Source organism: Herpailurus yagouaroundi, unplaced genomic scaffold (assembly GCF_014898765.1).
Source record: "Herpailurus yagouaroundi ecotype Mexico unplaced genomic scaffold, PumYag 182, whole genome shotgun sequence".
In the NCBI taxonomy this organism is placed as follows: Eukaryota; Metazoa; Chordata; class Mammalia; order Carnivora; family Felidae; genus Herpailurus; species Herpailurus yagouaroundi.
In genome coordinates this window covers 59734364-59759589 of record NW_024412413.1, presented here as the reverse complement: position 1 = coordinate 59759589, position 25226 = coordinate 59734364, and the positions used below count along the sequence as shown (strand labels likewise).

The 25226-nt window shown below is 46.0% G+C and overlaps 3 protein-coding genes and 1 long non-coding RNA gene across 10 annotated transcripts in view; 1 reads left to right on the top strand and 3 right to left on the bottom strand.

Moving 5' to 3' along the window:
* CS (citrate synthase) overlaps positions 1 to 6120 on the bottom strand; it is a 33222-nt gene extending 27102 nt beyond the window's left edge. Inside the window, exon 1 of one of the 2 annotated variants that reach the window (XM_040491718.1) lies at positions 6076 to 6120. In XM_040491718.1, coding sequence (XP_040347652.1) covers positions 6076 to 6111 — 36 coding nt within the window. In that variant the 5' untranslated portion in view covers positions 6112 to 6120. Of the gene's footprint in view, positions 1 to 1819; positions 2042 to 6075 lie in introns of those variants that run through there. The other variant, XM_040491717.1, reaches the window with a different exon arrangement.
* A 390-nt stretch (positions 6121 to 6510) lies between these two features.
* On the top strand, positions 6511 to 11933 carry LOC121040928 (uncharacterized). The gene is made up of 2 exons (XR_005795497.1): positions 6511 to 6666; positions 9647 to 11933. It is a non-coding gene; the product is annotated as an uncharacterized LOC121040928 (long non-coding RNA).
* CNPY2 (canopy FGF signaling regulator 2) lies at positions 7337 to 10248 on the bottom strand. The gene is made up of 6 exons (XM_040491726.1): positions 10136 to 10248; positions 9432 to 9544; positions 9164 to 9279; positions 8124 to 8327; positions 7869 to 7965; positions 7337 to 7502 (listed from the first exon to the last, which is right to left on the bottom strand). The coding sequence occupies exons 2-6, from the start codon at positions 9517 to 9519 to the stop codon at positions 7459 to 7461; spliced, it is 549 nt and encodes a 182-aa protein (XP_040347660.1). The 5' UTR covers positions 9520 to 9544; positions 10136 to 10248; the 3' UTR covers positions 7337 to 7458.
* PAN2 (poly(A) specific ribonuclease subunit PAN2) lies at positions 11064 to 24457 on the bottom strand. 6 transcript variants are annotated; one of them, XM_040491709.1, is made up of 26 exons: positions 24310 to 24456; positions 23271 to 23666; positions 20393 to 20562; positions 20159 to 20279; positions 19919 to 19996; positions 19268 to 19535; positions 18585 to 18927; positions 18293 to 18389; positions 17329 to 17448; positions 16993 to 17112; positions 16586 to 16714; positions 16259 to 16458; positions 16002 to 16150; positions 15771 to 15877; positions 15483 to 15581; positions 15291 to 15364; positions 15039 to 15186; positions 14597 to 14740; positions 14406 to 14465; positions 14088 to 14178; positions 13333 to 13490; positions 13090 to 13233; positions 12769 to 12948; positions 12548 to 12641; positions 12075 to 12272; positions 11064 to 11733 (listed from the first exon to the last, which is right to left on the bottom strand). In XM_040491709.1, exons 2-26 carry the CDS (start codon positions 23550 to 23552, stop codon positions 11699 to 11701), a joined length of 3609 nt encoding a protein of 1202 aa, XP_040347643.1. In that variant the 5' UTR covers positions 23553 to 23666; positions 24310 to 24456; the 3' UTR covers positions 11064 to 11698. The 6 variants fall into 6 exon arrangements, with proteins under 6 accessions (XP_040347643.1, XP_040347644.1, XP_040347645.1 ...); XM_040491710.1 differs by having other exon boundaries at positions 16002 to 16147; XM_040491711.1 differs by having other exon boundaries at positions 16014 to 16150; positions 24310 to 24455.
* Positions 24458 to 25226: the final 769 nt, after the last annotated feature.

The window sequence follows — 25226 nt, the reverse complement described above, 5'->3', positions numbered from 1 at the left end:
GGTCAGTTTTCTCAAATCAGAAAGTATTTATTTTTGCCCATTAAAGCCTACCTTAATAGCAAAAGTAAAACTGAGTTCCAGTTAACTTGCAGGCTAAGCTGGAAAACTCAGGCAGGTGCTAGCAATGCTGACAAAATGAAAGGCTTCTTGGTATCCTGGTCATTCTGCTTAGATCTCAGGAAATTTCCACTCCTGTGTTTTTTGAGCTTTGCTAATTTTAAGAGTCAAGAGCCTTCAAATGGCTTCCAATTTACAGGTTTCTGGGATCCTCAGGTTCATCCCTAACAGGAAAGTAAACAAAACAATAATGATTCTACAATTATATAGCACTGTCATCCCAAAAGTGTTCTGAGCTTCCCTAGAGGCTTAAAGGACAAAATAAATTCAAAAGGTAAATTCTAAAGGTTTTTCAAATTCGCTTAAGGGTTAGATTAACCGGTCTGGGTTAGCAACTCTGAAATGAGCTAATTATAGTGTCGTGTCCCCTATTCTGCCAAAACACTATCTAGAACTTGCTTCATTTCCCAAGAGACTTCCTTACCCTGTTCCCTGGCAGCAGAAGAAGCAACAGTCAAGTAAGACAAGTATCTCCCAAATGATCAGCTTCCACCTTGCTGCTGGGTACCTGGAAGAACCCCAGTGTAAATTCTACAGGCTTCACCTTATCTGTCAACCATGCAAGATAACACACAGCAAGTCAAAACCATTCTAAGACTTTCCTTTCCTTCAGGTGCTGGCAGATTTAATCTGCAGAAGAGAAAGTATAAGTTCTTTGCAGAAGTCAAGGTCACTTGTGGGACTGTCCCTACTTGGATTAGAAGACTGGGACTACCCCCCCTCAACACAGCAGTTTCTCTACTTAAAGGGCTAAGCTACCCAGAGACAAAAGTACTGGCAATTTGAAGTTGAAAGTACCAAGCAATAATATTCATATAATACAAAGGCAACAAAATTCGAGTAAATTAGGGCCTCAAAGAATGAGAGGAATCTCTCTCCTGGGTAGAGTAGACTTAAGAGCAATGGCTAAACCTGAGTGAGAGAGTAGTAAGATTGGTCATGTGACTTCAGCAGTACTATCTCCTGCCCAGTTATCTTCATTTACTGGCCTGCAGTTTGGAGAAACAATCTTTCTGGTTCTTTCTCCAATCATATATGATAATCATGCAGAAGGTTTTACAGAAGGGCTCCACCCCATCCAAGCTCCTCCTATATGAAGAGTAAGTGCAAGAGTCCCAAGGACAAAAAGGACCTGAGTTCCACTCCACCAGAGGAACTGCTAAAGCTTGGTCATTAAAAGCTTCAAAATTTGGGTTGGAGAAATAGAAAAAAAAGGCAGTTTGGGAACTGACAAGGCCTTCCCTACAAAGCAGAAGCTGAAATCAGCCACCGCTCCAGCTCTGGTCCAGGGACAGTGGGCACATCTCTTCATCCCTGCCACTTCTACCCCTTCACCCCCTCCTCCAAACAGGCCCTTTCCCTAACTCCAATAGAACACAACACCTATGTTCTCCACTGGCAGCTCCTTTGCCCAGAGCTCTTCCACGCTAGACATGCAGGGTGACAGCAGAGGCCGGGCTCTCCACCCGCCCAAGACCGCATGCCGGGGGCGGGCAGCTCTCTCTTCACCCGGAGGGGCAGAAGGCCAACGTAGCACATGGCCCTGAGGGCTCCACAGAAGGCTGGCGGCCAGCCAGGCGCAGGGCCCCTTTAAGGAGCGCTGGGGTGCGTATGGGTAGGGGAGGGAGACCCTGGCGCTGAAGGGCCTGCAGTCGTCTGAGCCCCACCCTTGGGCCGCGCGCTCCCTCCCTTAGTTGCTCACCTTGGCTCCGAAGAGCCGGGCGGCCGCAGTAAGTAAAGCCATGACGGGCGAACTCGGGGATCTGGTGGGGAGGGAAGGAGGGGACAGAGCTGCGGCAGGAACGGGAGCCGCCGCCGCTGCAGCAAAGGCCGCGCCGACGGGTGGACAAGGTTGAAAGGAGGTGGCTGAGGGAAAGGGTAGACAAACCGGCGGCGGCGCCCAGCCCGGGGTCCTCAGCGAGGCCCCGCCTACTGCCCGAACCCGCTCCCGCCCCTCTCAGGGGACTCGCCTCCGGATCGGCCATTGGTCCGGCGCGTGTGTGGGCGGGACCTGAGCCATAGACAGCAGTAGTTGCGGGCAGGATTGGACCGCCTGGGTTAGGCTAATTAAGGATGGGCGCGGGGGAGGGGGGGCGGGGGGCGTGTAGGTGACTAAGTATGTGCCTGATAACTCAGTTAACTTCCTTCTTAGGCTTCCCTCTTGCCGTTAATACATTTGGGGTTAGTTCTCAAGTTAATATGAGAGAAAAAGTCCCAAGAACTCCGACCTTGGAAGGTCCTCGGAAGCCAATCCTTTAATATACTATCACAGCTACTGATCATTGCCGGCACCTCCTACCCCACTGGCATACTTTCTTAAAGAATGTCTTTGGTCAATGACTTAATGGCCATAGAGGTGCCATCATGTGGACAGAGGCTATGATGCCAGAGTTAGCTGCTTGATGACCATTTGACGTCAGCAGAGGCCATAGTATTACAGATAGTAAAAGACCCCAATATATGGAGAGGGAAAGCAAAGGCAGGAGCCTGAATATATCCAGTGTATTTATGGGCTGTCAGTTCTGCGTCTGGTGCCAGGAAATCCAAACCTTACAGATGCCCCCATAATATGAAGGCTTCCAAGGGTGCCAGGCTCAGTTGGTGAAGCATGCCACTCTTGATCTCAGGGTTATAGGTTCGAGCCCCACATTGGGTATAGACATTACTAACATAAATAAAATCTTTAAAAAAAAAAAAAAAAAAAAAAAAAGGAAGGCTTCCAGCACAGGCCAAAACCTCTGGGCCCTGGGCATTAGTCCCACTGCCATTCCAGTCACATAACCCCAGGCATGCAGCCCACCCCACATCTAGCCATAAGATCAAAAGCTGCAGACTAGCCCCTCATCCAAAATTAGGCATTAAGCATCCTCCCTATTTGTCACATCGCTTCCTTCACTCCATCACTCCCATAGAGCCTCTGGACCCCTTCTCCTACATGGCTGTCTTGTATACACTTATCCCATGCTTCCCAGAGACCATTAAATGAACCTCAGTACTAAATTGATCTTCTACATTGCTTTTCACTAACTCATCTAGGTAGACAAGACCTCAGGACCTTTCTGCCTCCTAAACCCATCACTGTCATTGACCTAGGTGCAGAGGGAAAGTGACCCAAGGACCAGGACACCTAATCTACAAACCCCAAGCTCCAAATGAATAGTCCTTTTATCTCCTCACATAGCAATAACAAGGTTCAGAAGTCTCAGTACCATCAAACCAGGTTTAGATAGACCTACTTTATAAAGAAACTAGTTTATAGCTTGGACTTGGGGAAAGAGAAGGAGAAACCACCATTTTCTCTTCCCAATTTTCCTTGTACCTAGCTTCACAACTTACCAACCAACACTCCTCTGATTCGGAAATCAGATTGGTAGGTCTTAGGAAAGAACTACATGAAGAGAAGCCAAGCAGTGCCCCAAAGGAACACTGACCTCAACTACCTTCTCGGTGACTTCAAAGCTCCAATGATCAATATTTGCTCCCAATTTAGCATCTCACAGAGGATTTCCTCCTAACCCTAGAATAGTCTGGCCTGGTTTCTGCTCTCTGGTTAATTATCCACAGAGACTAACCAGAGGTCTGAACTCCAGTACCCCAAAATACAAGAGGCATTTTCAGGGTGAGGCTACCAAAGAGTAATTGAGTGGCCATAAGGGTAACCTATTTTGGAGCTCTAGTCACCGGCAGGAGGGTGGGAAACAGCAAAGCTCTAAGCCTCTTGACACCATGTCCTGGAGCCTAGTGTTATGACTACTTTATGGACTTGTTTTGAAGTTGTTTAGTCCTGACATCCAGTCCTATAACGCCAGTGAGAAAGCCCAGGGATCAGGACTAAATGTGATCTCCCAGAAGCTAGCTTAGAATCTCTTCCTAAATGTGAATGGGACCTGGGGAGGAGAGAAGAAAGTTAAGGGAGGATTGGCATGAATAAAGCAGCCAAATGAGCTTTAGGTCTAAATACAACTAAGTGCCTGAGAACTAGTGGGGCAGTGGAGAGAAGGCTGCGCACTGAGGTCATCTTGACCTTGGGAGGACCTCTTTAAAATGGACAGAGGTGATGGTGCCCCCTGGTGGCTAAGGGTAAGTGGGAAAATGCAGCCTAGGCTTCAACTGAAAAGGCCTGCATCAGTAGATCAAACTCCTGTATTTAATGGGTAACTAAAATTTATTGAATACTCATAATTTCCAGGTACTATCTAAATGTGGTACATGCACTATCTTAATTAATCCTCACAAAAACTCTAAAGGATGTAGGTAATGTTAGTATCTCTAACATTAGTTAGTATACAGAGGGGGAAACCAAGGTTTAGATAAAGTATTCTGCTCAGGACCACAGCTTGTAATTGCCCAGAAGCTGTACCTTAACTACTAAGCTGTACTGTTTATATGGTGATGACTATGAATTATCAGCTGTAACTCAGGAATGGGACTTCTGAATCACTGTTAATGGTCTTCTGGGCACATCAACTCAGTGTGTTCTGTATTTTAAATATTTTCTAAAATAAGGAATAATCTTACTCAACTATAAAATGTTTGTACATCCATACCTGAAATACATGATAAATTGGTGACCCTCCCAGAATATATAAAGGTAGGAGAGACAAACACTTAATACCTAAAATGACTGGTGGGGTAGAATGGGTTTCTTATTACAATCAGTCTGGAAAAATATAATCAGTCTGAAAGGAGGATATAATGCTTTTTCACTCCCTCCCCCCCGCCCAGTGCTTTTTCATTATTGATTATTAGAGTCAGAGGGCATGGTAGTTTTCGAGCAAAAGTACTAGTGTACACAGCCACTAGGAACTACATGGAGACTCCACTATAGGAATGAGATAGAAAGACCCATTGGCCTAGGGATAAGACAATTGCTAAGGTTGAAGTCTTGATTCCCTAAGACACAATCTCTTTGAACTTAGTTTCTTCATCTGTAAAAATGGGAGCAACATCTATTTCTTAGAATTGTAGAGATTAAGTAAGGTGTATGTGCTTGTTATAGGAGTATTCAACATAAACTAGTTCCTTTGCCCTTGCTATTCATCCCTGTCCTGTATTTAAAGGATTCTTGTCCTTGCTCTGAATCCTTTTTAACAGCATAAAAATTCTCTAAAATTTATTTCTTAATTTTTTTTTATTGTTTATTTATTTTTGAGACAGAGAGAGACAGAGCATGAATGGGGGAGGGTCAGAGAGAGAGGGAGACATAGAATCTGAAGCAGGCTCCAGGCTCTGAGCTGTCAGCACAGAGCCCGACGCGGGGCTTGAACTCACGGACCATGAGATCGTGACCTGAGCCAAAGTCGGACGCTTAACCGACTGAGCCACCCAAGAGCCCCTCTAAAATTTATTTTTAAAGGACTGGGTTTTCACATGATAAATCTCCTACTCACATCCAGATATTATTGAACACTGTATTCGAGAATGTTTCTTTCAGTTCTAACATTTTACTGATAAACTCATTTAGAAGGCATCTAGAACTTAAGGTGTAACCAGATATGCAAGGTTAGCATTTGATCTACCAAAATACTGGGCTAGAATCATTTGTTGTAGGGAGCCTCCAGAAACATTCAGATAAATTCATGGATTCCTTGTGGTAACTCATGACATGAATAAAGAGATGTGCAAAGAGTATCCTCCTAACCTTCTGAGGATCAAGTCAAGGAGGATAATGTCCACTCTTCCCTATGTAGGACACACCCCTGTGTAGCAATGGCAAAGACTGTTGAGCTGGAGAGTTCTTAACAGCTGTACCTTGACAGACTAGTGAGGTGTATCACAAGTAATTTATTACCAACTAACATTACTTTATTAAAGCTTGTGAATTATTTGCTATTTTGTACATTAAAACAATTTTGAGTTCCCTATAGAGTACTTCCACACTTGTGATAAGCTCTCTGATGGAAGAGTTAAGTTTTTAGACAGGAAGCAGGCAATGGACAGAATCCTGGGTATACTCACAGGGGTATGAAGAATGTGAACATTATTCATGTGCATCACAGAAGAAAAAATAGTAACAGCTGGTCTGGAAAACAGACTTGACAGGATACCGCATTTCTTATGGCTGATGAGAGAAGAAGGAATTAACACTAGAACCTGAGTTGTCAACTAATATCAACTTGCTCTGAACTAGTTCATGTGTTAGATTTCTCAGGGATTTGTGACATGAAAGCCTTGTTGAACACATTCGCTTTGTGTGTACAGGGTATTAAGAGAAAAAAAAGACTTAAAACAGAAGCTACTTTACAGCTATATTAGATCATATTGACAGTACGGAACATTAGCCTCTTGATCCAATTTTGCCACTAAATACAGACCTTCAGGACCTGTGGTATCTCTAGGCCTCAGTTTCTTCATCTGTAAAATGGGCAGAGATGAACTATATGACCTCCAAGTTCCCTTTAGATTCTAAAATGCTTAATTTAAAAAGTCTTCAAAATGTTTATTCAGTTAGTCTTTCCCTGAGGAATTCCTGGGATAGAAGTGTTCCATTCCAAACCCTGAGATAGACATACCTCTGGATCAAGGTGTTTAAGAAGCTCCTCAAAGAAGGTATCCTTTAGGTTTCCATCCCTATGCCCAGTAAAGAATCTCTACACATAGAAAGTGGGGACAGACTTACAGTCCAGACTGACAGATGGAGATGAAAAAGGTATACTTTAGTGCTACAGGTTCAAATCTAAAAGCTTAGACCAGCAAGCAAGGGCCTTCATTAAATAACATCCCTTACCTCATCTCTCCCTATCTTATAAAGCCTTTACTTTTCAGATGAGTTGACCCCATCTATTTCCACTTCCTCTCTGCTATTGCTGATCCCTCCATCTGGAAGGGCAGGGAGGGAAGAATAATGCATATCCATGATTTCCTTCAAGACCAAGCTGTCTTAAACTTTATGTTTCATCAGTATAAATACAAGTCATTTTTAGAATCCCATACTACCACACACTTACCTATGTTCCCTTGCTTATTCACAGAGGCTCCTCTTCTCTCCACAATTAGACTCTAAACACATGGTATTGAGTAGGCACCGAAAAAATGCTTATCTAGTTTTGAGTCCAGCAGGAATCTCAGATGGCAAAAGAATGAAAGCCTCAGGCTCCTCCTACCTTCATGCTACACCATTTCCAAAGCACTTCCTTCCCTTTTCTTTCCTGTCTGGAATCCCCTATCTTCAAGCTTAATGTAAGGGTTGATTCTGGATATGAAAAGACAACACAGTTCATACTTTTGGTTTCACAATTTTTCAGTTCATTTCAATAAAAACATAATATAAAAGGCATTGCCACCCTCTTCCCCTCCTGGGGGTGATCCATCAAGCCTGTCAGTCTGGGCCGCTCCAGTGGTTCATAGCTCATCATGCGATATGTGCAGGGCATGGTCACATAGATCTGCAAATAGCACATAAAAGTTTGAAGGAAAATGCCACTCTCATACTGATATATGTCACTATCAAGAAAATGCCCCAAACCAAACTGGCACACACACCAACCACCATTTTTTAGAGCATATCCTTTTAGATGACAAAACATTCCCACTATCCTTTCACTAGGATCTCAGGTGAGGGAGCCACAAATTCTGAAAGCTGACAGAAAGAGAATAGAGAGGAACAACTCAAGTCTCTAAGTCATAGGTAATGGAAGTTAATTCTTGAGCTATTATCAGAGGATGGGGGATAGGAGGTAGAGGAACATGCTAAGGAATGTGCCAGGTTCTAATGGGCTGTGAGGACACGCAGTAAAGTGGGAGTAGTTTACCTGTTCGCTTACTACAAAGTTTGTCTTTAACATTGTCAGCCTCTCGGGAAAAGAATTCAATGAGTTCATCCTCATATTCCTCCACAATGCTCTCACACTGCCAACCCAAGGGAGAAATGAATGAGAGAGGGCAGCAAGAAGAGGCCTCTTGCCTCCACCTCCAGAGAGGAGAAGGACATTAACATAGCTTTCCACTTGGGCTGTCCCATAACTCCCCTAATTTTCAAAAACCAGCTACCCATTCCCAAAGCTCACCGCAAACTTGAGAGTGCCACTGATGTCTGAATCAATTCGGATGCCCTGTAGGTCCAGTTCATTGGATTCTCCATTCCGGCCCACTACACGTACGTAGTTCTTGCGGTGGGTGGAAGGGTCAATTTGTTCCCCATACTCCTTCATCCGGTCACATACCTCCTCTAGCAGCTCTGTGAGGTGGGCCTCTGAGCGAGCATAAGGCACCTAGAAATGTCCTCAGCCTTGGTTCATATTCTTCCACCTCTGTACATTAGTAATTTATATCCTTACTCTTCCTTCCAAATCTAGTTCAACTAACTTATTCGAAAAAGCCCTCCCTAATTAAAATAGTACAGTTTATTCGTATGGTTCCAAAGTGCTTTCAAATATATGATCCTATTTTACCTCACTTCACATTTCTAAGAAATAAAACAGGTGTCATTACCTCCAAATTATAGATAAACAGAGACTTCTTTGATAAATCCTAGTTAACTATGTGTTCCTTTCCTTTGAACTCCCTTAATTCTTATGGGTGTAAGGTAATGATTTTATTTATTTGTATTAAATGAGATTAATACCTGTCCTCAATAGGAGCATAAGAGAGGTAGTGTAGGCTTTGAGGATAATAATTATAAAGCATCTCACAAACATCATAACCTTAACTTTTCTTTGTATACTCTCCACTAGATATAGCTTTGCGTATATGTTATGTTTTCTACTAAAGTATAAATTTCCTACATACAGGGATATGGCCTTCTTTTTCTCTTTTGTACGTATATAATTATGCCATAGTGAAAACATGAGTGACATGAATTACGGATGTGGAGGAGGGGGCTGATCAGGGTTCCCTGTCTACTAATAACTACAGCAGAAATAATATTAAGGTTTGGAGCCAGGAAGCGCATAGGGTATAAGCCTCCAGCCTCTTACAAATATGATAGCCCAATATTTTAGATACCTTTCTGGGTCAATATCTATTAAACCAAGGTCCTTCTTAATCAGTTGAGTTCTCATTCAAATTCAGAGTGAGCTACTTTATTTGGGGGAACAGTAACAGTTACCTCCACCACTGACTGGCTGCCATCTGGATTGATTCGGAAAGAGCCCATCTGAATGGTCTTCTTGGGATCCACCTGGGCGATTTCCCACTCTAGTTCATCCACCAGAGCCCTGCAAGCTGGTGTGAGGGGAGAGGAAGGAGGAAGAAGGGGAGAAAGGAAATCAACCCAGGGATTTCCATTCATTCTTCTCCCAGACCCTGTATCTCATGCTCTCCCAAGGCTCTGTCTTCCCCACCCTCCTTCCTCTCATTTCTCTTTGTGCTCTTACCTCCACAATGTAGATCCTGGCTCCTCCGAGCCCAGGCAGTTCCCAGCAGGGCCCCCAGAAGCAGGGCCAGCCAACCCCAGCCTTTCATCTTTAGAGTAATGGGGTTGCTCCACCTGAGTTAAGGGTGGAATAAGAGCATAGGTGTGAGAATTCGGCTCCATTACCCCCACCCCACCCTACAAAGGCCTCAGTGTGACTCTGGCTCTACTTTTCAGGAAATGGCCAGGACACAAAGGAGCTCCTCTGTTCCAGCGCTTGAGGACCCGGATTCCGCCCCCAACCTTCCCCCCCCGCCCCCCCCCCCCTCCCGCGGTGAGTGAGAGCGCGAGCGAGGGACTTGGGGCTCAGTCCCAGACACTACGTCGACAGGTGAGGCCCCAGATGTTGGTACTTAAGCGTTGGCTGCCTAGGGCTCACAGGGCTATGTGGCAGCTGCGGAACGGAGGTTGGCGATTAAGTGAGGACGGAAAGCACAGAGAAGCTGCCGGCAAGGCAAGCAGCTGATTCAGGCCAGGAGGCAGAAAGGTGGTGGGCAGAAGAACACTCTATACCTGGGGCCTATATGGACCCACCACCGTCGATTACTGCATCCCCACCTCCAGCCTATAGCTTTCCCGTGCGGACCAGCCCCCTTTCTGAGGACGCCGCCATTGCCTTCGCTCCAGTCCATTCCAGACCCTCAGTGCCACTCGCATCCGTCCCACCTCTGCTCCCAGGGCCGCCGCCGTGGCTCAGGCGCTCGAAGACGGCCGGACTCTCACTTTACTCCCGACCGTAGCACCTGGCTGCGGGGGAGCGAGGCTGTCCAGGCTTCTCCAGAGCGCTCCGCCACTTTCCAGGCAAGGGTGACCCAGCGACTGCCTGGCCCAGCTCCCCGCACTCTAAGCGGCCGTCTACGCACGGCTCCGAAGCGCTGCCGTGCGAGCCCTACACGGGAGACCGACCCCAAACCCGCCCCTCCAAACTCTCGCGCGAACAGGCAGCTCCGGAGCGGCTTCCAGGCTGCGAGGACCCCGGTGGATCGCAGAAGGACCCAGACTTGCGTGGCGAGCAGCTCCACGTGACCACCAGGGGTCAGCCGAAGAATAGGAGTGGCCTGAAGCAAGGACAGAGCCGTTTGGCATAAGGACGCGGTCAGAGGCACGTGGGTGTGCCAGTCTAGGTGGGCTAGGACCTTCCAAAAGAAAGGTACCCTGCTAGCCTGTGAGAAGCCCTGGTTTCAATACCCCGCAAACTACATCTCCCAGGAAGCACCGCAGCACTTCACAGATCCTGTTAGTAGCTACAAGTCTTCAGATAACCTAAGACCTGCAGTTTGTCAGTTTCCCCAACTTTCCTTTTCCGAGGAAACCATACTGTGCATCTTAAAAGAATCTGGTCTTAAGGTAGTAGGCAGCCATAGCAAAGAGCTAAAAATAACTGTCCAGCAAAGACATAACTATATTCCTCCAATAACCTTAACTTTGGACTCCAGAGCTTCACCTTCATTTCTAGGTGGAAATTTGAACGCTTGTTTTTTTCCAGTTGTTATAGAAAGCCAACACAAAGAAAGGAGAGGAGAGCTTAAGTCAGAGCATCCCACAGTTGCAGGTCTCTAGTGACATAGATGACAAGCCAGTAATACTTTTTTTTTTTTTATTTTATAAAACATGCATTTTAAAACAAAACTTTAAAAAATAACAAAACTTGGGACAGGAGAGTGGATGGAAGACAGATGCTTCTCAGCTGTCAGCAGGAGTGAAGACAGCAGTCAAGCTGTGTCTAGGACCCAAAGGCCCTTTTGGCAATGATGGTGTTGGCAATACTGGTTTGCTAGGGCCACCAATATTCGATGTCCTGGTCCATCCAGGCATCTCTCAAGCAGTCAGAGACTTGAGCTCTCTTGAGCTACTGTTGTATCCTATCACTAACCAGGACTTCAGTCCTTAGCCAACTAGGAACTGAGAGTACTGGTTCCAGGAGCGTTTTTTTGCCTGGATATTAATTACCCAGGATATTTATTGAGAATATCAATTTCTTTCCATTTGGGTCAATTCTAGACTCTGTTCCTGGCCCGCTATTTTGCAAAGAATGAAAAAGGAATCTGGCACCTCTTCCCTTTACAGCAACTCTGCTGCATTCCAGTTCTGTTAATAGCACCATCTGTAGACCCTGAGCAGGTCCAATTCTGGAAGCGGGCGAGGACTAGCCAACTTGGGAAACCATCTCCCAGTTCTGGGGCACAGAACACTGAGGGGAGAGGAGTAGTTCACTGGGAGAGGATGAGGTCAGAGCGCCAACACTGAGGAGAAGACAGCTGCATCTGTCAGAGACAAAATCAAGAGCATTGACTCTTAAGGTGAGTGGAGAAAAAGTGCCTGGAATACTTCTTATGAAGGAAAAGAGGGCAAACCTGCCCCAAACATTTTAGAATTAGGCAGGAGGAGGTTAGGATCAGTGCAGACTTTCAAGAATACAATCTATTTCACTGAATGTTGGGAGGATTAAATGCTTTGTAAACCACTGAGTGCTTTACAAATGTAAGGTAGAGTTGGTACAATTGTTAACATCACCATCATCATTATTATTATCATGAGTATAATCTTCACATATGCAATCAAAACCCACCCTGTCCACTCTCCCTTGTCCCATCCCAGGCCTTACTCTTGGGACTCGTCTGACCCTCAGGCTCAGGAACCTTCCAGTCCATCTTTCGGCCCTTCTCATAAAGACCCTTGAGCACTTTGTGGAAGGATTCAGGCTCCGTGCCATTTTTGCTTAGCTCCAGATACTTTCGGTAGAGCTGAAGGGCTGTACGGGCATCCTCAATACTGTCATGGGTTTCCCCTTGAATCTTCAGGTCTGAGGGAATTAGAGGTGGAATAGTTTGGAACCTAGCAAAGGAAGGTAAGAATACGTCCCATACTCACATCCCCTACTCCCAATAACCAATAAAAAAAAACTTGACTACCCGTAAGGGAAAAAGCCAAACGCCATTCCTAGTGCAGCGGGATACTGAAGTTACTTAAATCCATTCATAACTCTCACCACTAAGGGTCCTCCCTACTCCCTTCATTCCAACACTTTTTCCTGCTCTTAATGAGCACCATAAGGGCCTACAAGGTACACCAACTCACCTAGGAAGTACCAAGCAAGGAACCGCAGGGAAATCATTCGTTTTCGGGGCATATGAAAGAGATAGACAGTGTCAAGGACTTGGTCCTTGGGCACCTGGCAGAGATAAAAGAGTGGGAGACTGAAGGTAGGTGATCCATAACTTCTCATTCTCCAAAAGCACAATGTATACCCTAAAGGGCCCATATTCAAAGGAAACTCTTAAAAACAGCCCTGCCCGAACCATGAGGTTGATGACCCGGAAGTCCTTCTGCAGACCATGACCCACAAACTTGACTCCAATGTCTATAAGAAAACGAAGCTTTAAGTAGGTAGACTTGAGAGTTGTGAGGTGCTTAGAGGAAATCTTGGCATCTAGGTCTCCTGGCTTAATCCCCGAGTACTGAGTCAAGTAATCCACCACCTAGGCATAGAGAAAAGGAGAAGTTGCTCACGAAGTGAGGTGCAGAGTCTCTCCCTGCTACTCTTCCCTGGGTTCTAGAGCACTCTACATAAGCACAAGGTCTGTCTCACTTGTACCTCCTAGTACAAGATATCCTAGTACCTGCTCCTGGGTAGAGATGTAGTCATCAATGAAGGGGATACCCTCATTGGGTCCCTGGCCTCGAACACAAGTAATCCTTGCTACTGACATCTGGCTTGGTTTGATGGTAGACTTGGTGCCATCACTGCGTAACTCTGCTTCCTCCTACAGGAGAAGAGTTGATAAGGAAATCAGAGAATAGCTTGTGATGCCTAATATCTCCAGAGTTCTGTGCCAACACCACACCCTTTTGGTCCTGGTTACCTCATTAAGAGTGACAAACTCAGCATCCAGGCCCACCAGGTCCCCAACCTGCGGCATCTCATTCAGCATCAGTGGAATAAAGGTAGTATGTGTTTTCCGCTGCTTCCGTGCTAGCGAGGCTTCAGCCAGCAGGACACTTGCCTCAATAGGGTTCTTGACTGGAAGGGAAAATCCAGAAGACAGATGGCTAGTGATAAGGAAGTAACCAGGGGAGGGAAACCCAGGATGGCTGACCAGAGACTGGGTCTACACTGTGATCTCTCAATAATCAAAGCATGTGAATAAGAAGATTGTGTCTGCTGAACAGACAGATGGAATAGGTCAAATCAGAAAACTACTAAGAAATATGCTAAGAGAAACAAAAAAGCAGAGAGGAAAGAATAAGACTTTGACTTTTTTGGACTTTAGCTTAGAAAATCCAGAAAAACAAAGTTACAGGGAAACTATGGGTTTAAAGGCACCAAAAAGGGACCTAATAAGAAGTCCATCTGCAAAAGAAGAAAGTTTCACTTGGGAAGAATGATTAGACTCAAAATCAAAACCTTAGCCCTTTTGATCAGATTCCCCCCATCACCTCTTCCCCTCTACACTCTCAGCATCTCCAGGTTCTAAATTTAGAGCCTGATGAAACAGGAATCTCTTTAGTATCACCCCTGGAAATAATAACACTGGCTACCTGTCCTAATCTTAACAAGATCTCTTCCAAAAGACCAATCTAAACTGCCACACCCTTCTGTCTACTCTGTACCACTTACTGTTCAGGTTGTATTTAGAATTAAGATTCCTTTTGACGTAATAAAGGATAGCAGGCACTTTCCAATTCATGTCAAACTGCACAGCTTCATGCTATAAAAGAAAAAGCACTTCATGGTCTATATATAGATGCCCCCTTTTCCTTTTTCCCAAGCCAGACAAAAGACAGAACTCAGGTGCTATTTTTGGTTCTGCTAACACTTTTTATTCTTGAGAACCCATCCCTCCCTCCTGAATCTGCCTGGCATTCTGGAGCACTGAGGATGAGAATTCTAGGAAAAGGGGAGATGAAAGGGGGAATGGAATGTGTTACAACTAACCTTATCAATAGGTTCAATAAGAAAGTCATTGAAGAGATACCACTGCTGGTGGGTAACACCCTGTGGAAATACAGAAAAAGATGATAAAGTGATAGCTGGACCACTCTGACTCAGAGTCAAGATAAGGACAGACCTGGGACTCCATTGTGGCTACCACCAGGGGTGTCCCTGCCTTGTAGTATCTCACTCACCTCCTTGCGCTGGTGGTAGGTCTCTCCGACTTTGATGTGAGCCACCAGGCTGCCCCCTGTGCGTGAGTCCAGGATGTGTACCACAGTAGCCATCAGGTCATACACAAAGACACCATGCTCCTCCTCTGCCCTGGCTGGGCCCCACTGTGAGGGGGGTACCCAGGCTGCTAAGCTAAGTTTAAGGATGGGGAAGGAAGGGGAATGGGGATAGAGGATAGGGAGTTTGGGGGACGGGGATGGGGGACCAGGGTGGGTTATCTCCATCCTAGCCCATCTATGACTCAATACTGAACTGAGTCACTCTGGAAAAGCCCACAACTGGTAAATAACTTGGCTTTATTCCCTTCCTTTTCCCTATACTAAGTTCCATCTTCCCCTTGCCTTGCTTCTGCCCCAACCTTCTCTCCCTTATTCCCCTTTCTCTTCCCAGTTGTTCAACAACCTGTATCTCATCCCCATCAGTCCAATTGCAAACATCCAGCCCTTTATTCTTGGTCATCTTCATGCGAATGGAGAAAGGAAGCCAGACATTCTTCAACTCCTCAATGGAGGAACACATCAGCACGCCCTCTGGACTCCCTAGTTCCTTCCTATCAGGATAAGAGAATTAGAAATTCATTCTGAGATCTAGCCAGTGACCAGAGGAGCCACTGGGTAGCTCAATCCTTTGACTAACCCCCCAGACAGTACCTACCAATCAGCCAAAGCAAACTCTTTATTCTTAGAGATTTCCCCACCATGCTTTTTTATTGCCATCTTGAAGGCAACCTGAACACAAAGGAAAAAAATATCTGATTGCCCAGGAACATTAATCATATATTGAGCAGAGAAGGGAGAGAAAATTAAGAAGTACACCTAAAACCCTGCTTCCAGACCTGGTCCTTACCTCAGCCTGCATTCTCCAGAAATCAGCTTCTTTCAAGCTGTTCACCTCACAGTTGATAACAAGAATATCTGGCAGATGGCGGATGTTGCGGGTCTGAATCTGAGAGGAAAAAACAAACAAGGAATGGCAATGAGCCTATGGGAAAGAAACCTGGATGGGAACAGTAAAACCTGGACCTGCATTTTCAAACTGAGGTTCCTCCCACTCCCTAGAGATCCGTGGATGGTGGTGCTGACATAGCTAGTCCCAGATGAAACCACACCAAGTCCCCAACATGGGAGGACTTACCGTGGGCTGGTACTTCTCGCAGTTGTCGCACCAGGCCTGTGTATTCTGCTCCAGGCAGATGCTTCGCTTCAGCACCTGAGCAAAGTCACAGTTCTTCCCGGTTTTATCTGAGGGGAAACTGGATGCTTCACTCTAGGTTCTCCCTTCTACCCATTATTAGCCTCCCAACACCCTCTCCTTGATGTTATGGAACACGTGAGGGAGCCTTCCCAACCCAGCTGCAGGGTATACCACTGTTGCTACCCTCGGGGTAGGAGAGCGTGAAGAGCAGGGTGGAAGAGGCTCGCACGGTCTCACTGCCACAGCGGCAGAGGCTGCAATTCTCCATCTCACAGCTGAACAGCTGCCCAATGACAGAATCCCCCGATGAACAAAAGCTGCTAAGGGCAGGGAAGGCAATACATGCACATGGAGACAGTTAGGACACCTTCTAAGTCACAGAGGGAACTGTCATGGTGGCTTTAAATATTCATGTTCCGATTTCATACCTGCCTCCAGCACCTCGATAAGCCTGGGGTACTTCTAGCTCCTGCATATCCTGATGCAGTTGAGTGAGAATGAAGCGATTCCACCTCTGAATAAGCCTGGCCAGATTGCCTTTGCCTGAAGCCTCATCTGAGTCAGCCAGGATCAGACCAAGGGCCGAGGCCTCAGGAATGGTGCGGAATGCCCGAAGAAAATTACTGCCCTGGAATCCAGGAAGTGTGTTGGTAGAATGGGGAAATTTTCTCTTTTGTGGCCATTTGCACAGCAGTGTCCCTGCCTACTGTCTACCTCCCTTCCCCTTTTATTGTCCCAGGTCTCCAGACACTGACCTGACAAGGGTCACCTCGAGAAAGATCCAACATGTGGAAGAGGAAACCCAGCTCACATGCCAGACAGAACTCCTTCTGGCAAAGATGGTTCTGGATAAGACAGCGAACGGGCTCCAGAAAATAGAGCACCTGGGGGGGGGGGAGGGAAGAGCAGGAGAACTGATACAGGCAACTAGTATGGAGAAGAGAGATGGGATGGTTAAGAGAGCCGATAAAGAATACAAATCAGGAGTCTACTGAAGAATGGAGCACACAGAAGAGACTTGAAGGCTGTGAAGCAAGAAAGAATGGTAGCGGAGGCCATGGCAAAGTGGGCTTGGTTGGAGAGACCTGGAAAAAGAGCAGGGAGTATGGGGCCACAGAGAAGAAAGGCAGTAGCCATGTTCAGGTTGCAGGAATATCCTTACCTGGATCATGCAGTTACAGTAGGCATTGGGGATGTGGGGCTCTAATCCAGCAAACAGGGTCTTATTGTAGTGTTTGAAGTCAAAGTCCTCCAGCCCTAGCTTGGAGTATTTGATGGTTACCTGAGGCAGAAATAGTCTGAGCAAAATGAACGTATCCTCAGAGTCCCCTAAATCCTTTGCAGTGGTCATAACCTTCCCCAAAACCTCCCTCCTGAGTCCAGGTGGTAGATGAAGACTTCTCAACTGAGTCCTTCGATCCTTTCTAGTATGACCCCCTTTTCCCAGGGAACCTTTCCCCACATCCCACAGGACTCCTTCCTTGGTAACCCCCAGCACCTTGCGGTATTTCTTAGAGACCATGTGGAGATGTAGCTCCTCTTCCCGCCCTATCGGTGACTCAGTGACCTGGCTGAAGCTGTCAAATTCACTGTCTGACTCCTTGAGTCGATAAGGAATCTAGAATTTTTAAAAAGAGGTAATTTTGTTGGATGTCTTAATTATCTTTGGTTTCCCCCCACCTTTATCCCAACACTGAACCTTCTACTTTCTTGAAGTTTCAGCATCTACCGCGTCCTTTTTATTCCCACTGCCATCACCCTACCACACCACAGCTCAACAACTGTGATGGCTTCCACGCGTGGCTCCACACACACTCTGTTCGGCATCCCGCTACCAAACAAACTCTCCCAAAATGCCTATTTCAGTGTGTCACTTCTCTCCCTAAACACTGGTATTAAGGCTTCACAACCGGGCCCTTTCCAACCTCAATGTCTTACTATTTCCCAGTACTCACCACCACTCCAGCCAGACTGGTCCAATCACAGTCCCGGTCAGACACACCTTTTGCAGTTATGCTTCTTGAGACCTTTGCTAACACTGATCTCTCATCTTGAATATGCTTCCATGTTACTTTCTATTTACCTATTTTTAACCAGCTCAATATCCACCTTTTTCAGTATGTCTTCCCTGACCACTCTGGCCCAGAGTAACATTTCCCCTCCAAACAGCCCTGGCAGTGAATGCTCATAACATTCCTTTAGCATTTAACAATAGAACAAATAATTTGTTACAGACAGGTCTTATTTTCACTAACCAAATACTAAACTTCTTAATAGCAAAGACTCTATCTTCTACTCTGAATTCTCCCTAACACCTACCATGGTACCTTTCATTCATTAGACCTCAAAAATCCTTTACTGACTAACTAAAAGCAAAAAATGCTGAGAATTAGTAAAGAAACAAGACAGGAGAAATCCCAGAGGGCTGGGCTGGGGGCTGACCCTCTCACCTCTGAACATACCTGATTGCGCAGCCTGGTGCGGGGGTTGGGTGCATAGCCAATGAAGCCCACCTTCTTCATGGTGCGTAGAATCTCTGCATCCACAGGGGGTGCTCGCCTATAATGTAGTACAGTTCTAGGGCTTGAAGTTTGTGGTGTCTGCCTATCTAATACCCAACCCCCAAGGAGCAAGAAAAGAAAGTACTGAAGGCACACAAAAATCAGGAAAGGAGACTACTACAGGGCTTACAGAGAATCCTAGTATCTTGGCCCTTTCCCCCTCCCTCCTTTTGACCCAGATGTAAGGTACAACCTGGGAGCTGGAGCGGAGTTGGCAGCAGGCCAGTCAGAGAGAAGTGTGTCAGTGGTGAGCGGGACAGGGATGAGGGAAAGAGGCAGCAGGTCCTGGCTCCAGTCCAGAGGAGGCAGTGAGTCCACGAGACAGGGCAAAGCAAACTCCGTCTCACGGGAGTAAGGGTTGAAGGAAGGCTCAGGGGAATCAGTCCAGAGGTGTACACAGCCCTCAGAATCCCCAAAGGCCAGGGCCTGCTTGCTGGCTGATACGTCAAATGTCATTAGCAGAGGCCCCACAGGATTCACATGAAAGATGTCTGCTGGGTTGGCCAGGCCTGTGGGCTCACAAAACTGGCACTGCCCTAGAAGAGAGGAGGAAGCATTATGACACTCCTTTTCCCTCATATCAGGGAAAGACTGGGCCTAAATTCATGCCTAGAGATACAAATAATACCATCTGATGCCTTCCCATAAGCCACAGGCAGTTTTGTTACCCAGTAAAGTTATTCTGCCTGCTCCACCTTTATCTTTTTCTGTGTTCTTCACACTCAAGGAGAAAATAAAAGCACTAATCTCTGACCAAACCTAAGTGAGACCCTGATAGCCCACTGGAAGTTTACTATTTCCTCCAACAAAGAGGTTCCTAGGAGTATACTTCTTTGGTCATCAACCCCTCCTGCCCCTTCCTACAGTCCTTCCTACCTGACTGGGAGATGATAGCAAGTCGAGAAGTATATGTAGGGATGAAGCGCAAGAAGGCAGGATCCACATGTACTTGAAGTGGTGTGATGGCACGCATCATGCGCAGATCATACACCTTGAGGAAACGGTCACAGGCCAGGCCAGTGAGGCGGCTGGAGAAGCCACAGGCGGCCAGCAGGTTGCCATGCACATCAAAATCTGACAGACTTCCTGAGAAAGCATCAAACTCATGCTCCACCTTAAAAGAACGAAGGTCTCGCAGGGAAACCTGAAGAAGAGATAACTCAGTTATCTGCCAACACTGTTATCAGGAAAAGTACCCACCACCTACCTAATCCTGTGAGGCCCCTGCCAAAAGAACTAAGGCTCTAGGATATGGGCAATTAAAGCACAGAACAGGCAAAAAGAGAGGCCAAGAGCTGGAAGGGACTCCAAAGAGAACTCTTGTTTACTCTCTTGCCTCAAAGGTATCTAGTTACAATAGAAGGCATCAGCCTGAAAGACAATCTAGTATAACGTGGCTGAGTAGGATCTCGGATCACTCCTCCTGTGCCTCCAACTATAGCCCCAGAATTGAGGGAAAGAAAGAGCTCAAGCACATGTCTGATGAAACAGGGCAATGTGGTAGGAGGAAACATGGAACTGAGCCACCTTGCCAGATGTGTGGCCACAGAAGAAGAAGCGATTTGTCTGTCTCATAATGGTGACTCCAGGCGTCTCGACTGCATACTGGGGGACAAAGCAGAAAAACCAGTGAGAATAATTCTTCCCACAGACCAAAGGAACAGAAAGACTGCACATACATCTTAGTCATGTTCCCAGTCTGGGCATATCCCTGACCCCCCAAAAACCTCAGGTCCTGCCTGGGTCTTTCTTTCCCCAGTCTTATACCTTCTGAGTCTCCTGGACAGTATTAAGGTCAATTTCCAATATGTGGTTCTGCAGCCCACCAACAAGCAGAGTGCTGTTGTCAGTCAGCAGGAGACTGTGCATATCCTCACTCTCATCCAGCCTGTAGGGGAAAGGAAAGGCTAAGGGACCAAGGTCTCAAAAGTTTCCAATCCTTTAGACTTCCCATTTTAGGAGGGACTCTCTTTCCCAGTCCAGAGCTGAGAAGCCACTTACAGGTAATCAAATATAATGAGGCCCCCACGGGCCATATACTTGAGGTTGTTCTTGGTGAGAAATAGGATACCATTTTCCAGGCTCTGGATCTGTCGAATGTCATCACTGCCATTGACCTGAAAGGATGAGTAACGCTCCAAGGCGGGGCCAAAAAATGAAGTGGCATGGCCCTGTGGGGGACAAAAAAAATGAGACACACCCTGAGTGGAGGGGCAGGGCCACCCCAGATACAGGTCAGGGACTGGAGACATTGCTCAACTTTTCTCCATTCTTGCTTGGCCTTTCTGGCTAACAGCAACTAAGGCATACGGCTAGGGACCAATCTAAGTGACAAAGACATTGATAATAAATACTATCTTATGTTTAATGCTTCACAAAGTACTTTTGTAAACTCTACCTCATTTTGCCCTCACAATGACCTTGCTGAATAGATAATGGTTCAGTTGGTTAGAACAGTTTCGGGTCAGGGATGTGAGTCCGATCCTCCACTGGCCAGCTGGTTTTCTTATGTTCCATATTCAAGTCTTAATCTCTACTAGCCACCATCTGGGAAATGTGCACTGTGGGTCACAGGCTGGAATAGAGAGAATGTGAAACTCATTCCCCTCTTGGCTCCTATGACATCATTCACTACTGGTTTCGCTCCTGACTCTTACCTCATACCTCCTCTTTATGTGCTTCCCTTCAGACCACTCTTGAACCATGGCTATTCCCAGTCCACTATTTTCTCACTAGTCATTTTAGGTAATCTCATCCACTCTCAAGGTTTTAACCATCAGTCTTCTAACTGATGGACCCTAACTCCCTCTTCTAGCCCAGACTACTGCCTCAAGCTTCACACTTACATATCCAAATATCTACTAAACATCTCTCTTTAGATAGTCCACGAAAACCCAAACTCATTACATTCTAAATTAAATTTGTCATTTTACCTCGTTTCAATTCTTCTTCTAACTGTATGCTTTATGGAACCATGATCTATCCAAAGGACTAAGTCACTGGTAGTAACTTGTCTTGTTTACTTCCTAAGTATTTCCCAAATCTGTTCTACATGTCTACAGTGCTTCATTCAGGCTTTCATATTCTATGTGAACTGCTACAATAACCTACAATCTAAGCCGATCCCACTGAGTCCTGCCATGTTCCCCCTTAAATGAAACTCTATACTGCTACTTCAGCATTCTAAGATGCAAACCTAACCTTATCATTCTGGATAAAAACTGTCAGTGGTGTGAAAGATCAAGTCCAAGCTCTTTTAACATAGCATATGAGGTTTTCTAGAATGTTCTCCTCCCAGATATCTGCATGGCTTCCTCTCTCCCTTCTAGACGACTTAGAATGGACATCCTGGTCTGTATCCAAGTCTCTACTCAAGTGTGACATTATCAGAGAGACTTTCCCTGACCAATTATCTAAAACAGCAACACCTCCCACCCTTCATTACCTTAACCCCCTTACTCCACTTTATTTTCCTTAAGGATACTAAACACCTAATATATTATAAATGTATTTTTGTTGCCTTTTTAAATGCTTATTCCCAATCTAGACCATAGAGCAAGGTGTGGCACCTAACAGGTGCTCAAAAAACACTAGTTGAATGAAGTAATGTCTAACTTTTCAGACTTATCTTCCAGAGCAGTAAACCCTAATTGCTTGTAGTTCCTGTAATCTGTAATCACACTGTATGGTATCTTGGAAATCTTTATCCTGTTGCTTTTGCCAAGACAGCATTTTCCCCTCTTCTTCACCTGACTCCTACTCACCTCTCAAGAACTCACTTCAGGTGTCACTTCCTTCTGGAGGGCCTCTAACCCTTCTGCACCCAGTAAATATTTTTACACTGGCACTTAGTAGTTTATATCTTAAACTCATAATTAGTTTATATCTTAAATTCATAATTAATAAGTAAAACAGTTTAGTTTCTTCTAAAGTACCATGAAGTTATCTGTATATATATATATATATATATATATATATACACACACACATATATATATATATATTTTTTTTTTTCTCATTGTTCTGTAAATTCCTTGAGGGCAAGAATTATGTTTTATTCAGTTTTATTCCCTGGGCCTACCATAGCAGTAGACCCTACCTACTGAAATGAATGTATTATCAAAAAAGTACATTCTTTCTAATGAAAAAAGCACAATTCATGCCCTATGGAAGGAAAATTAGTAAACCAAGAATATTATTTCTTACAAAATCTTTGAGCTCTCTAGCATACTGGCGATATAGATACACATTAAAAAACATTAATATTGGAGTGCTTGAATGGCTCAATCAGTTGAGCATCTGACTCTTGATTTTGGCTCAGGTCATGATCCCAGGGTTGTGGGATCAAGCCCATGTCGGGCTCTGTGCTGAGCATGGAGACTGCTTAAGATCTCTCTCCCTCTGCCCCTCTCACCTGCTTATGCGCTCTAAAATAAAAATAAAAAAGAGTTAACACTGATAACTGCTCTCAGAGAGATTAAAATCAGCCAAAGAAGACAGAATGATTCCATGTAAGATATGCAGAAACATGTGTTAAACATTCTATAATTATAAAAATGGAAACAGAAGAAGGGCATTAGAGATTGGATTTGGACACTACAGATTAACTGATGGGTACAGTTATCAAGGTTAATCAAAGCTTAGAATGGGCAAATTGTGGTAGAAATGGGATGACTTCTGAAAAAGAACACGTATGTAACTTCTTCCTGGATCATATGGCTCCTTCCACTCCCTTCCTACTGATTTGACAGAGACCTAACTAACTCTCACCACCTCAACTCAGTTCTGGCTCCCAGTAAAGCAGCTGCCCTTGGGCTAAAACCAGATAAAATACCTCCAACATCTCCTTTCAGGCCTTACAAAGGGGTACAGTTCTTACCCCATGGCTTCCCACCCACAGCATCTCCTCGTGCAAGTCAAAGTGGGAGACGGAGACAGGCACACCCACTTCAGCCACCACACTGTGCAATTCAGAGTAGACACCTTCCATTATGTGCACTGACTCCTGGACAGGAAGAGCCTCCAAGGCCACCCCCTCCGGATCCAGCTCCACATTCTGTAGCAGACTTGGGTTCAGGTGGGCATCCAGGACAGGGTCCAGGGCAGAATGCATGGCCGGGGCATACTCTGCCAGTCCAGGGTCCAGACCCTCGAAGTTCATGACGACGATGGCAGATTAGACCCGTGTCACACCCTCCCTTGCAACGGCCCTTTAAGATGTCTGACCCAGCCTTCAGCAGGATAGCACCAGTGGGCCTAGAATGGACATCCTGGCCTGCAAAGGGAAAGAGGTAGCTGAGTCAGTGATAAGTAGGCCCAGGTACTTGTATTTAGTGTGTTCTAGATTATATGTGCAGAAGGGAAATGAGGCAGGGAGATGTAAGAATGCCAGGCAGGAGATGAAGCAGGCAGGAAGGGGATGGGCAGTAGGGTAGAGGCGGAAGTGTTGTCCCTTTTTCTCCTCTAGGCCCTCTGTACTCCCCACCACCCCACTATCTAACCTAAAACATGACTTCCTTTTCATCTCCCTTCAGGCCTGCCCACTTGCCTGGTTCACCCCAGAACCATCAGTGAAAAGAGCAGCGACTGTGGGACAGGAGTTAAGGAAAGGGGCTAAGATGCTTGTTTCCCAAAATTAAGGATGGGGGGGAGGGGAAGTGGGAGGTGAGAATAAGAAGTCGTTTCCCAGAATCCCCTGCAATGTTACCCAGGATTCTCCAGGGAAAAATAATAATGTCCAGCTACCCACAATTGGGGCGGGAATGGGGGGACATGATGAAAATGGCTAGTTACCCACAATTCTCTAGGGGAACCAGAGAAATCAATTACCCAGAATTCTCCCCCGGTGGAGGGGAGGGGAGGGCTTAGGGCAGGGGTCAGATGTGTTCTTGGGATGCTTATGGGGATTGGGTCATTACCAAGATTTCTCCATGGCGGATATTTTGGAGCGCGTGGAATTAAAACGAGTAGGGGGAGAGCAAGCGCCGTCAGCTCCGCGGGAAATTCCAGTTTCCCCAATTCTCCCCCGCGCCTGAAGCTCAACCAAACACTACGGCGGAAAGGACGGCGGGCTCCCAGTCAGAGCTTCCAATCAGGAAGGGTTTGAAGCTCACCTAAGCCAATCAGAAGGAGCCAGGTACAGACGGCTCCGCGATAAGACGCGTGACGCGGGTATTGGGCAAAAATAAGGTTACGGGCCGCCAATGGGGACAAACGGTGTCAGATCCTGGCCGCATTTGGTGTCGTGAAACGTAACTCCTTCTCTTTTAAACTTTCTTTGAACAAAACTGGAGAAGTCGCTTGGAAACCGAACTTTAATGCTCCCTGTAACTTTAGAAGTTCTAGAATAAGGGATGCCCAAGGTAAAGCACTGGGAATCGATTGCTGGGTATTCCCAGCCTATTCCAGTCCACCCCCTCCACCTGCGGTGCTCTCGTGAGCCACTCCGCCACCTCTCACCCTGTTGCCCCCGAAACTCGCCGGCATTTCCTATCATTTCCAGGCATGGGAGAGAAAAAAGGAAGCGGGAGCCACGTTCCAAACACGGCCCAACTAGCTGCCTCTTCTACGATTCTGTAGGCATACATCTGAAACTCCCATCTGTGATTATCTACTCCCCAGATGCTCCGGTAATAGTCCCGTGGAGCGAGACCCCTCAGCTATCAAATTCCCCTAGCTCTTGAAGCTCGACGTTATCCCTCAGAAGGGGATGAGCACGGCAAATTGGGACATTTGCTTACCCCCAAACTCTTACAGATTTAGCGTCAACAGTTATTTTTAGCGATTCTTGGGGTCTAATTGTTTTGGAATGGGGCCAGGTTGCGAGATGTCACCA